General features: G+C 41.5%; 1 protein-coding gene across 1 annotated transcript in view; it reads right to left on the bottom strand.

Annotated features, from left to right (window-relative positions):
* ptprq (protein tyrosine phosphatase receptor type Q) overlaps positions 1-17,415 on the bottom strand; it is a 194,468-nt gene that overhangs the window by 12,890 nt on the left and 164,163 nt on the right. The window contains exons 37-41 of the mRNA XM_078568562.1: positions 14,349-14,375; positions 13,701-13,782; positions 5,504-5,594; positions 3,165-3,241; positions 774-908 (exon numbers count right to left, since the gene is read on the bottom strand). Of these exons, the coding sequence (XP_078424688.1) occupies positions 774-908; positions 3,165-3,241; positions 5,504-5,594; positions 13,701-13,782; positions 14,349-14,375 (412 nt within the window). The remainder of the gene's footprint in view (positions 1-773; positions 909-3,164; positions 3,242-5,503; positions 5,595-13,700; positions 13,783-14,348; positions 14,376-17,415) is intronic.

Raw genomic sequence — 17,415 nt, forward strand, 5'->3', positions numbered from 1 at the left:
TTGTCTGTCCATGTTCTTCCTACCAAAATGCATCACCTAACACTTCTCCACATTGAACTTCATCTGCCACCTATCTGCCCACTCCACCAACTTGTCTCTGTCCTCTTGAAGTTCCACACTGTCCTCCTCGTAGTTCACAACACTGCCGAGCTTCGTATGACCTACAAACTTTGAGATTGTCCCCTTCACACCAAGATCTAGATCATTAATATATATCAGGAAAAGCAAAGGTCCCAATATAAACCCATGGGGAACTCCACTATAAAGATTCATCCAGCCCGAAAAAGTATCCATTGACCATTACTCTGTTTCCTATTTTTCAGTCAATTTTCTATCCATGTTGCATAATTTAGCACAGAAATAGATATACTTTTTTTGAAACAATTGCCTAATGTATGTCAATCTGATGGGCAGAATTTTCTGCCTGTCTGGTGGGCGGGCCCAACCCGATCGCCGCCAGCGAAGCGGGCCGCACCGCCATTTTACGTGGGTGGGCCAATTAAGACCTGCCCAGCGTGACATCTGCCGGGAAGTGCTATGCGCTCCCTGTACGAGCGGGAGGAATCCCTAAAATCGAGAGTGCGCTCTTTCGCGCATGCGTCGGGGGTTCCGCCCGACGTCATCCCGTGTCATTTTACGTGTCAGCGAGCGGGCCCCGCCCCCTGCTCGCCGACGACAAAATTCTGCCCGATAAGTCTGGCAAGTTCACTAATCTGTTCAGATAAATGGTGTAGTACAATTCCACTGTATATCATGGTCTAACAGCGACTTACTCTGCCCTTTTCAAAACAGTGCGTCAACATCACTATGGATTGAGTTCTTGTCTCCCAAATCATTCTCCAAAAATCTGCCACTGTTCCTGGTAATGGGCCCTGAGTAGCGATAAACTCATTTGGGCACAGGTAACCCTATTAACATTGCAAATATAAAGATAAAGGAAAAATACATTAAAAATATAATGACTATACATAATAATATTCTAGTTATGATGAAAATTGTATTTCAATGAGTGGTTCTGTTGCAGTAGTTCTATTTTAGCAGTAGAATGAATATATGAATAGAAAAGTTCCTCTTCTGGAAGGAAGACCTACCCTGCTATTTAGTTAGCACACTCACCACTGAATCAGAAGGTTGTGGAATCAAGCCCTAATTCCAGTGGCTTGAATATATATATATTCTAAGGTGACACTCTAGTGGAGCACTGAAGGAGTGCTGCACTGTCAAAGGTATTGTCTTTCAGGTGAGACATTAAACTGAGATCACATTTGTTCTCTCAGAAGGACACGAAAGATTCCATGGCGCTATTTGGAGAAAACATTCTCCAATGTCCTTGTAAACAGCATGAAGTGGTGGATTACCTAGTCATTTGTCTTGTTGCTATTTATGGGGCTTTGTTAAGTGCCAATTGGTTGCTTGTTTCCCTATGTTATGTTGAATTATTTAGAATGTGTAGCACAAAAACAGGCCATTTGGCACAACTGGTTCAGGCCAATGTTCATGCTCCACACAAACGATTACATTTCTTTGGCTTTGGGGCATCTTGAGGAGAAGAAGAGCAGAATCTTACTGCCCTTTAAGATTTTCTGAGGTCGAGACCAAAAGTGGGTCCAACCCTACTAGTTGTTGCTTGGCCGCCCACCAGTACAATCTTACTGGAGGTGACCAATTCAGAGGCCCAATGGAGGGTCTACAGCAAAATTCTGCAGGCAGCCCCACTGAAAGAGGTGGGTGCTGGTGAGGCAGGCAGGAGGATGCACGGGCACCTCAAGATAGAGGCATCCTCAGAAGCAATATGAAATTATTGAAATTATTTGTGGGGCCATCACTGTGGAGGGGGACCCTCTGTAACTGTGGTTCTGTGGCAGAAGCAGCTCTGGAGGTGACGAGAAAGGGGGTGGGGTGAGGGATGAATAAAAAAGGTCTTGCTAGCATGTTACCCTGCCACTGTGAGGCCATCTCCAATGACCCGTCAAGCTTTGCCCACAATGTGGGGCTTGTTTGCCACTGGCAAGATCCGGGTGGCATTCCCAAACTGGGCCTGTGGCCAGTTAATTGTCACTAATGGGCGACCCACCGCTGCTGGCTGGGTAGCCCCTTCTATTGTTCAGCTGTCTCTGGCAAGATCGCCCAGAGGTGGAAATGCATCGGCCCACAGACCCAAAAGCGGCCTTTCGGATTTTCCTCTCAGTCCCGCCTCCAGCCCTGCCTTGTGGGTCTCATAAGGCTGCTATATAAATGGAAGCTCTTTCTTTGGTCTTTAATTGTAGAAAAATCAAAATATGTGCATAATGAACATATTTACGGTTTTGCTATCGATAGTAAATGGAAGATCTTTTCCTTCCTGGTGTAAATCCTTTGTCATGCAATGTTTCTACCTTTCGTGCTATTAGAAAGTAATCTTTACCAATGTGCCTTTATGTTGTAGGCAACTGTAACGAAGTAGAACAGATGTTGAGAGACACTCAATGATAGTATAAAGGTTGAATTAATTGATAAGCGACCACTATTCCCCACAGATCACATCGATGGGTGTATTGTGAGGGGAATAACACGGAGAAATCAATTATTATTTTTAAGCAATAAGGATAATGGGAAAATAATAGTTGTAAGGGGTCACAAGATACAAGTAACAAATAACTGAGTAAAATAGCTAATACATTAATCAAGCAATACAAATAGCTTGGACCAGGAATTGAAACCCACGGCATTCAAGTAGTGGAGCCACTTATGTACAAATAAAAATGCGAATCTTTTAAGGGACAAACCATTAGGTAGTTTTTCTGAGGTGGGGAACTCATATATATTTTCCTAAGGAAAATGGAAAGGAATAAGAAGCCCAGATTATTTTCAGTAATTCTTTCTTCAGTAGTACAATTTAACGTAATTTAGACCTGATAAACCAGAACACTTTGGGCCAATTTTAACACATTCGAAACCCATTCACTTATACAGAGTTGAAATTGGGTTCTTTGCTTTTTATGGAAGCTTTATGAATCCCATGAATGAATTAAAAAAACAACCCTAAATCCCTTTAAATAATCCAACTTGAGTAAAACTGCAAGTAATAGTAACACTAATTTCTTTTAACAGTTAGTGGAATTAATTTTAAATGTATTTGTCTTGATTTTTGAGGGTATTAAAGAATGAAATATAGATGTACTCACTGACACATAGCTAGCATTGATGAAATCAGACCCAGGGACACCAGCCTCAAGCATGAGTTTCACTCGGTTATTATTGTCTACATAAAAGAAATATCAAATAGTTACATTCATGTTAGTTGTACAGTGTTGTTATTAATCCTTCCTAAATCATGCCTTTAGTGTAGATACATCAAATACACAAACTAAGAACAGCTGTTTCAAGTAGTTTATAGTGCAAAATGAAGTTACATTAGTCAAGGAATGTCATGCTTTCTATCTCACGTCACAGTTAATTCTTAAAATAATAAAGGCACTTCTTCCTTTATTAACTCAAAAATGGAATAGCAATGACTAAGGAGACTCAGACTCCTGTCTCCTCCGATAAGATCTTATCCTTGGTTTATAGTCCACGATAAACATTATTCTGATCTTTGATCTACTGCAGCACACTCACAATTACCCCTGAACACAATGTCTTATGCTCTAAGGGAGCACTAGCACACAAGCGACCAGAATCTATATTTCTTACTTTACACTTGGGGGGAAAAAACTTTAGTAAAGAATGCTAAATTGGTTGAACAGTTGGATTAGATTACAAATCTTAAAAGCTATTAAGTATATTGTTTCATGCACCTGTAGTTTAATGTTTGTGTAAGTGACATTAAAGCCACACTTTATAGTGCTAAACTTATTGTGCATCTTGTAAAATCATGAAAAATTAAAATTGACTGATTTAGAAGTTAACATAAATATTATTTCCAGATGCTTTGTTAAGCCAAATATAACATTATGAATTTAAAACTTGTTTAGTGCATTAGTAATAACATAAAGATAATATTGCATTAAACTCTAAAGTCTAATTTCAAGTTGAACAGTTTTAAGATTATTTCCTTAATCTTTCATTATTCTTTTTCTTTACACTAATACTTTTTAAATTTGTTTTGCTTCACAATAAAAATATTCAGAAAATATTTCAAACAACACAGCTGATTTTCACCAGCCTGTTGTTTTTGCCACATGACATGTTGCTTTCTACATTTCACTGGTCCAGTGTTTTAAACTGATTTGCAAAACAACTGGGAAAACACATCGTTCTGGGTTAATAACAGATAGCATTTTTGAACTGCTAATACCAGAAGATTACTGCTTTATGTCTGCTTCACCCAGATTAATATGCACTAATCTCAGGAATGGCTGTAAAAAATAATATCCATGGTATTATGATAGTTTGTCTAATTGTAGTTTCTCCACCTACAATGTCCACCCAGCTGAGCTTCTTGAAATGGTGAGACAGCAAATGGTCTAACTTCTCTCCTCTTTAGCCCGGGTGATGAGGTGAATTGTCATTCCCAGCACAAACCTCAATATCGAAATTAGCATGTTGCTTTGAACATTTAGTAACTTTGGCTGGGATTTTCTGGTCCTGTCCGCAGCGGGAATCCTTGCAGGCAGGTCAGAAAATTTGAAGGGTAAGCCAAAGGTCCTTTGACTTCAGGCAGGAATTTATGTTCCTGCGGTGGGCAGGTCCGGAAAATTCTGGCCTTTGTTTTACCAACTGTATGGGGATCCTGTTTATTTGGGACTAACTCACTGTGACACAAAATGATGGGACACAAACTGTATCTAGTGATCTCCTGCATAGCGAGTTATTGACCGGATTGTGCTTTTATAGAAAGGTAACAAGCAGAAACTAGGCAGTTCTATAAATGGAAGCAGAAAGTTGGAAAGTCATTCCAAGTATCTCCTGTGCACCTCCTAGTGGTCAGTTTGACAGCAGCATTGGCAAAGATTGGAAGCAAGTTTCCCACTTGACCTCTTAACTGGGGAGTACAGTGTGATCTATGAATATGAAATAAATCAGAAACAGAAACAATCAGAGCAGACAAAATGAGCATGAGCTAAGTCATCCAAATCTCATGAGTACTTCCAGATGCGGAAACATTTGATTTGGAAAACAACATGTTAAAGTGAAGATGGAACAAAAGTCTTCTTGACTTGCTGAGGAAAAAAAAATGGCTATTGTAGCCTCAACCCCAATCCTGGAAATAAATTCAACTGAACAAATGTTACATAATGAGTTACTGCAGAAAAACTTTTACATAAATTTGTGAAAGGTATCCCCATGTTCTCAACATAAAATACTATTTTTCTCCAAAATGGAACATTACTTGATATAATTAACTGTGGACCATTTTTAAAAAGTGTATCATTTAAAAAAAAATACATTATATTTTTTGCACTATCACTGTTGTCTCCTTGAAAAAATGAAACTACATGCTTTAATTGAAACATTTTCTGAAAAAATATTTCAAATAATAGCTCTACAAAGTCCTCTAATCAAATAATTTAACGGAACTTACACGGTTTTATATTTGCAAAGCGATTCTTGGTTCGGTTCCAAGGCAAATCAGCATCAGATGATGTGAGTTCTTGACCCAGTTTGGGGAGCTCCTGTAACACAAATATTTCAAACTGTCACTTCTAACAATCAGACCTGATATAAGTATCCATGAACAGCCACTGAATCCGGTATTATTAAACTTCCTGCAAGGGGGATCTATTTTCAAACTAAGTTAAGCTTTCTCTTCTAAGCCTTACGATTGGTTTACAATGTACTGGTAAAGCACTATAAACCAAGCAAACACTATAGGCAGAAAAAATTAGCTACTATCTGGAACATCAGATGGAATTTAGTGGAGCATGCTGGAGCAGGCAAGATGGCGGACGGTCCCAGAAAATTGTGCCGGAGGCCATATGTCTAACTCCTAGCAGCGGTAAAACTTTCCAGCATTAAGTGAGCAGTGGGAAGAATCTAACATGAGAAACTTGCCTGCTAGCAGTGGGAAGTCAATTAAGCTCATTAATAAGACACTTAAATCAAATTATTCCTGCACCCACCAAGATTTAATGGTGGCTCAGGGATTAAACAAGATTTGTATGAGTCTCCCATGTCTCAGAAAACTGCACAGCAAACCCTGTCGGGGCCTACTGTGGGCGGTCACTCTTTCACGGGCACTCAGTGCCTGATCATGGGACCCAGCCATCGGGAAATTGGGGGGAGGGGGTAGAGTCACCGAAAGCCACATCGCCCCTCCCCATCGCATTCCCTCGCTGGTAACCCCCTCCCAGGGACCTTCATCCCATTCCCATTTATGCCACTCCAGGGATCCAGTGATGAACCTTGGTGAAGGCCCCAGTGTGTTACCGACAGCAGTCACTGCTCCTGGCAGCAGTGCCAGTGGTGGAGAACTGCCGGCCTCTGATTGACAACCAGCTCTCAGGGGCAAGATTTTCACCTTACTAGGGACTTAATCTACAGTGGCCTACTACTGTACAGGTAAGTGCCTGATTACCTGGTAATTGTCTCTCAGTGAAAAATGATGCAGGGTTCCCACCAGTTCGCTAACCGGTGGGCAGGAACCCTGTCAACACTAACTTTCATCCATAATTTTTCATAAGAGAATCAGATGGTCCAAAGCATTAGGAAGCTCCTCAATTCCATTCACATTTTTATTTTCATTCTCATTGGACAAATCTGTTTAGCTTAATCTTTCCTTTCAAAGAAAAGGGACAGTTGTAAAGTCAGTGTTTTAGATGCCCTGCATCAGTACTGAGGCAAAAATAAATCAACATTAAAAACTATCTTGAAAATGAGTGCAACCATCTCAAATTGGGTCACACTGAGAAAGGTGATTAGCTGGAATTTCTGCAGGTTTCTACCATAACTTGCAGAAAAATGAAGTGAATCCTGGAGAAGCAGTCAGGGGTTTCCTTTAACCTGCCACCAAAGTTCACTGCAGGGGATTGGGATCCCCAAATTTTCTTGGACCTGAGGCATAGCATAAATTGGTTGGAAGAGCACTAAAGTGGGAGAAAAATCGGGCAAGACCCAGACATGTTGCCTAGTTGGCTAATATCTGAAGGGGGACTTGACAAATAGAATCCCATCCAACCAAAACGTGATGGGAGGTACAGTCAATAGAATAGGTTCTCTGTGCCAAAATTCCAGCAGATCAAACCTCCATTTTATCTAATGATCTGTTTGCCAGGAAGGACTGATCATACTCTATGGACCGAAGCCTTGCCTTGCAGAATTTAAATTCAATTAATTAACAAATCTGGAATAAAAAGATAGTGTCTGTAATGGTGGCCACAAAGCTAGTGGATTGTCATAAAAACCCATTTGATTCACTACTGTCCTTTAGGGAAGAGAACCTTTTGTCCTTACTTGGATGCCAGACCCACAACAATGTGGTTAACTCTTAATCACCCTCTGAAATAGCCCAGCAAGCCACTCAGTTGTATCAAACCGATACAAAAAAATTTGAAAAAGAATATCACCGGATGGACCACCCAGCATCAACTTAGGCACTTAGAATGACAAAGCCAGACCCTGCAGCACAACCTGCCCAGGTGAGTGTGAAAAGTCTTCCACACTAACATCTGTGGACCTGTGCCAAAATTTGGAGAGTGGTCCCACAGACAAGTTAAGCATCAGCCTAACATAGTTAGATTCATTGTATTATAGGGCTGAATTTTCCCCCCGTTGGGGGGGTTGTGCCGGGGCGGGCAGGAGTGAGCGTGAACCCAATCGGCGCCCCCGATCGGGGACACGCCGGCATTTTACATGGGCGGGCCAATTAAAACCTGCCAGCATGACGCTCGCCCAGAAGCGCTGAGTGCTCCCTGTGCGGGCGGGGGGGGGGGGGGGGCGGGGTCGATTCCCTGAGTCGCGTGCATGCGAAAGAGCGCAGAAATCTCCCTGAGGCACAGAGGTGCCTCAGAGGGATCAGTTTAAGGTTTTAAAATTTAAATAAAGGTGAAAAAAAAACTTTTAAAACATGTCCCCTCATGTGACAGTGTCACATGAGCTGGGACATGTCAATGAATTTTTAAAATAATTTTTTTGAATTTTAAAACACTTCATGAAATCTCATACCGCCAGCGGATGAAGGTTTCATGAAAAATGCGAAGGCCACCTGGGCTCTTTGCCTGCCCGCCAACCTTAAGGTTGGATGGGCAGCTCACTTAGCTTAGTTTTAATTAATTTTTAACAGGCCTTAATAGGCCTTTGACAGTTTGGTGGGCGCGCAGCCGACGTGGCTGCCGAACTGAAAATCTAAATGACGCGCAGTGACGTCAGGACGCCCACCTGATGTCACCGCGTGTCATTTTACGCGTCAGTGAGCGGGCCCCGCCCCCGCTCGCCGACCGGAAAATTATTCCCATAGTTTACAGCCAAAGTCCCAGAGATCCACCAGAAGAAATGCATAGTTGTATGCATGCAAAAAAGTGAAAGCAGCATGCTATTGACTGAGAAAAGTTATTCCACAACCAATGGATCAGATCTAAGCCCGGCAAGTCCTGCCACATCCAATCAGGAATGATGGTGGACAATTAAATGACTAACCAGAGGAGCAGATTCCACAAATATCCCCATTCTCAATGGTGGGGGAGCCCAGCACATCAGTGCAAAACAGAAAGTTGAAACATTTTCAGCCATCTTCAGCCAGAAATGCCGGGTGAATGACCCATCTCAGGCTCCTCCTGAGGTTACAAGCATCATAGATGCCAGTCTTCAACCAATTTGATTAACTACCCGTGATATCAAGAAACGGCTGAAAACACTAGATGTAGCAAATGCTATGGGCCCTGACAACACCCTGGTTGTAGTACTTAAGTCTTGTGCTCCAGTACAAGCTGCTCCTTTAGCCAAACTGTTCTAGTGTAACTACAACACTGGCATTCAGCTGACAATGTGGCAAATTGCCCAGGTGCATAAAAAGTGCAAATCCAATTTGGTCAATTACCATCCCATCTGTCTACTCTCAAACATCAGCAGAGTGATGGAAGGTGTTACTGATGGTGCTAGCAAGCTGTACTTATTCAGCGATGACCTGCTCACCGATGCTCAGTTTGGGGTCTGCCAGGGACACTCGACTCCAGACCTCATTACAGTCTTTGTCCAAACATGGATAAAAGAGCTGAATTCCAGAGCTGAGGTGAGAATGACTGCCCTTGACCAAGGCAGCATTTCACTGAGTGTGGCTTCAAGGAGCCCTAGCAAAACTAAAGTCAATGAGAATCAGTGGAAAAACATCTCCATTGGTTAGAGTCATATCCAGAGTAAAGGAAGATCGTTGTCATTGGTGGAGGCCAATCATCAGTCCCAGGATATCACAGCAAGAGTTCCTCTGGTAGTCTCCTCAATCCAACCATCTTTAGCTGCTCCACCAATGATCTTTCTTCCATCATAAGGTCAAAAGTAGGGATGTTCGCTGATGAATGCACATGTTCAACACCATTCAACACTCCTCAGATACTGAAGCAGTCTGTTACTGCATGCAGCAAGACCTGGACAACATTCAGGCCTGGGCTGATAAGTGACAAGTAACATTCACACCATACAAGTGCCTGGAAATGACCATTAGAGAGAATCTAACCATCTCCCTGAATGTTAAACAGTATTACTGTCACTGAATTCCCCACCATCAACATCCTGAGGGTTGCCATTGACCAGAAACAAAAATGGAGAAGCCAAATAAATACTGTGGCTTCAAGAGCAGGTCAGAGGATGGGAGTTAAGTGGCAAATGTCTCACCTCCTGACTTCCCAAAGCATGTTGGTCATCTGCAAGGTGCAAGTCAGGAATGGGAAGGAATACTCTACACTTGTCTGGATGAAGGCAGCTCCAATAACACTCAAGAAACTCAACTCCATCCAAAACAAAGCAGTTTGCTTGTTCAACATTCCATCCACCACCTTAAGCATTCACTGCCTCCACCACCAGCACGCAGTGGCAGCAATATGTACCATCTACAAGACACGCTGCAGCAATTCGCCAAGTCTCTTACGATAGCACCTTCCAAACCTGTGACGTCTACCACCTAGAAGGAAAGGGCAGGAGACTCTTGGGAACACTACCAGCTGCAAGTTCCCCTCTCTAACTTGGAGCTATTCCTTCGCTGTCACTGGGTAAACATTCTGGAACTCCCTTTCTCCAGCTACGTGGGTGTACCTATATCACATGGACTGCAGCAGTTTGAGAAGACGGCTCACTACCACCTTCTCAAGGGCAGTTAGGGTGGGCAACAAATGCTGGCCTTGCCAGCGAAGCTCAAATTTTGAATGAATTAAAAAAAATATATAGTTAACATCCTGTGGTGCCCACTGATCACAGAATTCAAGAGTTGTGCTCCTTTTAAATGTTAGCGATTTATTTTTCAGTAGAGAAAAAAGTGATACACACCAAATCAACACTTTCAAATATTTTTGAACACTATTAATAATTAGGTGTGTGCATATCCTGCATTGCAGAAAGAATCATACAAAACCAACTGACAGGTACACAGTAGTAGAGGCATGACTGGAATACAATGGGCGACTGGAATACAATGGATGAGGATACTATTTCTGAAGACAGTGCAACACCAGCCCACCCATTCACTCACTCAAATGCTCCAGGATGTATTAAAAAGCCAACAGGGCTTGTGATCACCACAGCATCAGATGCAGTGCAGATAGTTGTGGGGTTAGGCTGTGGCCCAGCACAAGGCGGCTCAAGGCCACTTCCTTCCCAAGAGGGACAGATTGATAACCAGCCAACTGACAGGTGCTCAGCAGCCAACATACGCTTAGAATACAATGGATGACTGGAATATAAATGCTTTCCATTTCAAAATGACACAAATAAATTGCTCACAAAAGCTATCTTATTCCTGAATCTCTGGGCGGAGTTTCCGTCCAGCCGGAAAACATGGTGGCCTGGCCCACTTAATCGTGGGAGAGGCTGCACGTCAGTCTCGCACAGCGGGAAGTGCCTGATGCAGGAACTTTGCCTGCCAGTAGTGGAATGTCAAATAGGCTCATTAATGAGACACCCCCAACAGGATTTAGTGTTGGGCTCAGGGATTAAATGGGAATTCACACAGCTTTCCTGTGCCTCCCAAATACCGCCCAGCAAACCTTATTGCCAGCAGTCTACTGTGTGGGGTAGGCGGTGTGTGTTGGTCCTTCACTGTCAGGCACTCAGTGCCCGATCGAGAGATCTGGCACCAAAAGGTGAGGCCGTTGAAAGCCACACCCTGCCCTTGCCTCCGAGCCCTCTGTGACCACCCCCACGGCACCCTGTTCCTTGAACCCCCCCCCACCCCACCTTGTCCTCACTCACCTGAGTCCAGGAATCTAATAACAATCCCAGGTGAAGTCACTGGAGCACTCCCGGCAGCAGCCACTGCTCCCGATGGCCTCCGACTAGCTGGCAGCTCTCGGCGGGTGGGTTATCTACACCAGGGTCCTAAATCCTGGGGAAAGCTGGGTTCCTGCCAGTTAAGTGCCTGATAGACTCTTAATCTGGTCAGGCTTCCCCTACGGAAGCGACGCGGATTTCCCCACAAGTTCTCCAACCTGTGTGCAGAACCCACGTCGGGAACATTACGGGCAGGATTTTCGGGTCGTCGGGCGGAGGCGCGGCAGGCGGGCTCAGGAGTGGCCGGGAAACGGTCCGCCAGCTGCGATCGGCCCCCGGCCGTGATTTCATGCTGGACGGCCAATTAAACGGCCAGCCAGCGTGAAAGATGCGCTGAGAAGCTCAGCGCTGCTGGGGTGGGGGCGGGAGGAGTGCGAGCGCAAAAATCTGTGCATGCGTGGGGGGGGGGAGTGTGCACTGAAAGCTCCCTGGAGGCAGGGAGCTGCCTCAGGGAGATGAACAACTTTAAAATCAAAAAATATTTTTAAAATCTGAAAAAAAAATGTCCCGACATGGGACTCACTCACAATAACATGAACAGAATAAAAATTCTGCCCAATACTTTATATTTATTTTTGATTTAATTGTGGAAACCTCATCCCGCCTGTGGATGAAGTTTGCTAAAGAATCAAAAGGCTGCCTGGCCAATTCGCCTGCCTGCCAACGGTAAGGTTGGACGGGCAGCAAAAAATATGTTTAAATTAGTTGATTAAGGGCCTTAATAGGCCTCTTAATTGTTGGCGGGCACGCTGCCGACTCTCGCCACCGAAATATCTCACAAGTGCACGATGACATCGGGATGCTCGCCCAACGTCACTGCGCACTATTTTACGCCTGATCGGGTCGGGCGCGCGCCTACCCGCGGGATGTAAAATCCTGCCCTACACCCAGCTCTTTCTGTGCAAAGCAAGCAGCAGCATAAGACAACACATTATTTTTCCCACTTGGCAGGATTTTAGGCATGAAGCAGGTTGACAAGGAGACAGAGTCACATCCAGTGATGGAGGAAGCCACAGAGAATGAACAAGAAGGTATGGCTGCTGAGCTTCATTTTTTTGGGAAGCCCCATTTGTTTCCCTAAGAGTAACAAATGTGCCATCAATGCTATTTGCCTTGGTGCTTTCTCATGATGATAGTATAGGTGTAAAAAAATTTATATATTAATGCTTCTTCTAGATGCTGGATTAGTGGGGCGGGTAATTGAGATGACTTGCTATCAATCTGTGTCTCTTGGGATGGAAGTATTCTTGTGCCCTCCTGTGTTGGGTCACAATTTAATTCCACCAACTGTTTGCACTATATCTGATACTGTGGTAGTTGGCTGGTGCTATCTGGACATCCTATGGCATTTGAGTGAAAGGGTGGGTGGCCTGAATGTTGCACTGTCTTCAGAAATAGCATTCTCATCCACTGTATTCCAGTCGCACCTCTATTACTAGGTGCTCTGTCAGAGTGTACACTGATCTGCATGACAACGGATGGAGTAGGATCTGTGAAGCCTTGCCTCAAAATTCTCTCCATCTGATACCCCATTTTGTTAAAGCGGGACAAGAAAACCTACTACAGTCTACAGGAGTAGTCTGAGCATTCACAAGCAATACACCAATATTAATGTCTGTTGCTGTGGACTCCACTGCAGATGGTCCTGAAATTACCACAGAAATATGAAATATAATCATAAAAATAAAACTATAACCTAATATTTATCTGTTATTCCTCATGAATTATATACAACAGTAATTAACTGTGACACATTGAAAACAGATATATTTCTTTCATTTCACTCTTTCTGTTCAGTTGTTTGCTTTCCCAGATCCACACTACCTTTTTATCTAAGTAGAATGGCAGGACTTTGCGGCTTACCGCCCCAGAAAGTGAATTTCAAGTACAACCTAAGGCTAGATTTCAGACTCAAGTTGCTGTAAAAGGACATCCAACGTGTTAAAGTTACCTTGATCCTGCCCAGAAGAACAGAATATTAAAAAAAAACATATAGAACTCAGTTGAATTAACCTCTGTCTAATGAACACTCACAGTGACACCCCATCAAGAAAAATGTCAATGTGGGGTGGTCTGCAGAGGATCAACCTACACTGAGATGGTTGGTGAATGGTTCCGATCAGGTTGCCACATATAGTGAAGAACCTAAATCAGTGTAACATTACTATATAAACATTAAACCTGGTAATTGGGTATTGATTATCAAGGCCAGGGTTCTCACTGGTCTCACATGCACTAAACTAGACATGAATTGTGACATATGAAGCTGCTAAATTCTTGGTGTGTTGTGACAACTGTTGAAGACATACCGAAAATTCTTCTTGAAACTTCAGGTTGTTGTTAACACACAGGTCTTCTACATGCTGAAGAAATGACTTCTTGTTAATGGGCCTGTGGGACAGATTGAGTTTTAAAAGAAGTACAAATTCATGTAACTTTTGTTCAAAATTTGCCAGTTATGTATAGGTCATTCTGCTGATGATAAATTACATTCAAAGATTATCTACAGTTAAGTCCTTGCGCCTCTTTAGAATGAGGCACAACTATGTTTGATACGGTAATATTCAAATAGTGGGTGATTTGTTTGAAGGGATGTTTAAAATACAGTATGTGGATATTACAACCTTTGAGGATTTTTGTACAACATGAAGTTATTCCTTGAAATTTGGAATACAAAGTAATAATGCAATCAATGCGATGTCATTCTAATAATGACATCTTTCCTGCACTCCAAGGAATTTAAATAAGCCCATATTGCTTCCAAAGCTGAAATACAGATATGTACGGTTCACTCCAGAGGGAGAAGAAAAAGCCCTTCTCCAGTTACCATGCAATTGGTCATACTTTTATGATTTATACAGTTTGACTTTTAACCTGGCAGAAAATAGAAAAGAAATCACATCAAATTTTACCAAGCTGTGAACAAAAAAACTACAGAGAAATTTGCAACTACTTACTTGAGAGATTTCCTATAACTGAGCAACCTGCAACGCAGAGATTTTTTCAAAATTTTGCATTTTCTAAATACATTTTGCATTTGTTTTATAGTCATTACAATGTACAAAAAGTAGCATAAAGCAATGGGATATGCAACAAATATTAAGGTTTGTGAAAATCGAGAACACATCATATCCACTTATTAAACTAAATCAATATACACGGTTTAGATGCAAATTATTAAAGTCTGAAAACCATGTCATATATATGAACTCAGTATGAGGAGATATAAACAAAGCTATAAAGTGCATACTTATAAAACTGCATTATTAAAAATAAGAGGTTGAATTTTACAAGATTATTTGTGTGTAATATTAATTTATTGTCATAGATTTTTTTAATGACATGATTATTTCTTCCATTGTGTTGCACTGTAAGTCAAGTCAGGCCAAGACAATTGTGACTTATTATTTCATTTAAAACTTTGCTCTGAATTGAATTTAATTTAAATAATTTAATTTCTGTATGACTGCACTTGATTCAGTAACTCCACATTACATTCCTTTCTTTCAGTGATGCACACACATTTAAATTATAGTGATTTGCATTAAAATAAATTAGACAACTAAGTGAGCTTACCTTTCAAACTACAATGAACAATGGGGATTTTATATAAACTCCATATATCTCCCTACCTAAGTCATTTGGGGCTGTGCAAAAAGGGAATTTTAACTAAAATGAATAAGGGAGGATTCAATCAAATTAAAGAATTGCAGCAGGAGCTAAAACCAAAACTAGCTATTGTACAGAATTGTCAGGATGCCCAAGACAATATTAATGAGATAATTAAATAATTTATACACTTGTCAGCTCATGCAGGGCAATAACTTAGAAATAGTTAGGTTAGTCAGGAACTGATTATGAGAAGTCAATAAGAATATTTCCTTTGCAAGGTGGGGAGTTGTAAGAAATGAGTTGTCTAATGACTTTAAACAATTATAAGAAATGATTTGAATACTATAGAAATCTCTCTCTGGCTAAAAGTCTCCCAACAGAAAGTTTCTGCTGACATGGATATACGAAATACTTTAAACCACAAACCTCAACCACCCACTCCACCCCCACTCCCCCCGTTTGAGTAACTTCTGACCCTTGATCAAATCTTTCATAGCTGAACATGTAGATCAGTGAAGGTCCCAAACCCAATCTTTTGGCTGCACTACAATTGGGTTAAGGAAGAGAAAAATCATCCACAGTTTTGACTATTCATGTAGTAGTCATCAGTTAAGGTTGGGATCAGACTTTACTGTAATTGTCCAGTGTCAAAAGCCACAACGCAGTCAGGGCTCAGTCAAGGTAATTACAATTTCAATGAGGTATTAGCATGTGGAATTGTATTCCAACATGACCTAGCACCAGTATAAAATGAAGAATCCAGAATTTATTGAAATCTTGTCTACAGATGGATTTTTGATTGAAATGGCACCCAAGCATATTTCTGTGTTGCTGAATAACAGACATAGATCCTAAAAATCCATGAGGGTTCTACAAGTCTCCTACCATAACTATGGCTAGAGACCAGCAGGATCTCCAGGGAAACAGTGCAGGTCTGATTATGATGAGTCTCTGCAGTTTCTATGAGTCTCTTCATTGCAATATGATAGGATGGAAGGATGGGACTTCAATCTGCCTCTGACAAGACCAATGGCAGGGAGGGGGGAAGGGCTATTCCATAAGGCATTTCATGTGAAGGCATACTGGCCTCTACATGGCTGTGGACTCTATTGGTGAGGCCCAGATTAGGCAAATAGTCTGCGTCCCTGAAGACCTCCTAATTTTAAAAATAAGTTCTGAAGACCACCCTTACCTGTGCACACCCTACAACTCCTTCCTTGCTCAGTGTGTCAAGGATATAATGGCGGGTGAGTGGGTGGATGCCAGAGCTTCTGGCAAGCAAGGGCAGCTGCATAAAAGAAATGCACCTTAAATGGTACGTACCCTCACCTACCCTATTCAAATAAGGTGAACTCCCACTGCATATAAAAGACTCCAATAAGGTCAGTGCTGCCTGAATTACAAACCCAGGAATTTCAGATGTATGAAATTTACTTTTCTGACTTCTATGCTCTCTTTATTTTAAAGAAAAGATGGAACTTTTGAGTGGGCTTTCTTGACTGGAGTCATTAACTGTTTATTCCTATTGAGTTTTATTCACTTTTTTATTTTTAAATTTTAGTATGGGTCTACCCTTTAAATCTTAAACTGTCCATTTTCACAGATGTTCATATTTTTATGGCATATTTTTATGCTTTTTTTCTAAATATGTATTTCACATTTAGAGTGTTGATTTTACTCCAAGCAATTTTATAGCTGAATCTCACAGCTGGACACAGTGATTTTTTAAATTAAATTTGTTATGGTCATAAACATATGTCAGTTTTCCGTAGCTATAATGGTAACATGCATGCTGCAAGTGTTGCCAAGAAGTTGCAATCCACCAAATTTATTAATAGTAATAGAAAATTTTATAACGCAAAAGTACAATAATGAAGATACATCATTCTGTGAGCTTCTTTGTGCTAGCATCATTTGGCTGTGGCAATACTGAAAAGAGCACAGGTATTGAATATTATAAACTCTGCAATGTCCAATTAACATTACTTTGGTCATTATATGTATGCATTCAAAATTAAATTTACTTCATACAGTAACTAGAGCGATTCTTCTCTCAAAACATCTTACACTTCATGAAACTTCAATCATTGTTTAAGCTATGTCATATTTAATTTATTAAAATCTGAGCAATGGCAAAAGGACTTTATCCTTCTTTAGTTTGGCAAAGTTATAGTCCCATAAACTGTGCATTTGTACATAGGAATACATAGGACGGCACAGAAACAGGCCATTCAGCCCAATGAGTCCGTGCCAGTGTTTATATTCCACTTAAGCTTCCTCCCATCTTTTTCCATCTAAATCTGCCATTATAACCATCTATTCCCTTCTCCCTCACCTACTTGTCTAATTTCCCCTTGAATGCACCTATGATTTCCCCATTCTTCCTGCCAAAACATACTTTCTTTATCTGTG

The sequence above is a fragment of the Cetorhinus maximus genome, chromosome 22, assembly GCF_964194155.1.
Source record: "Cetorhinus maximus chromosome 22, sCetMax3.hap1.1, whole genome shotgun sequence".
Classification (NCBI taxonomy): domain Eukaryota; kingdom Metazoa; phylum Chordata; class Chondrichthyes; order Lamniformes; family Cetorhinidae; genus Cetorhinus; species Cetorhinus maximus.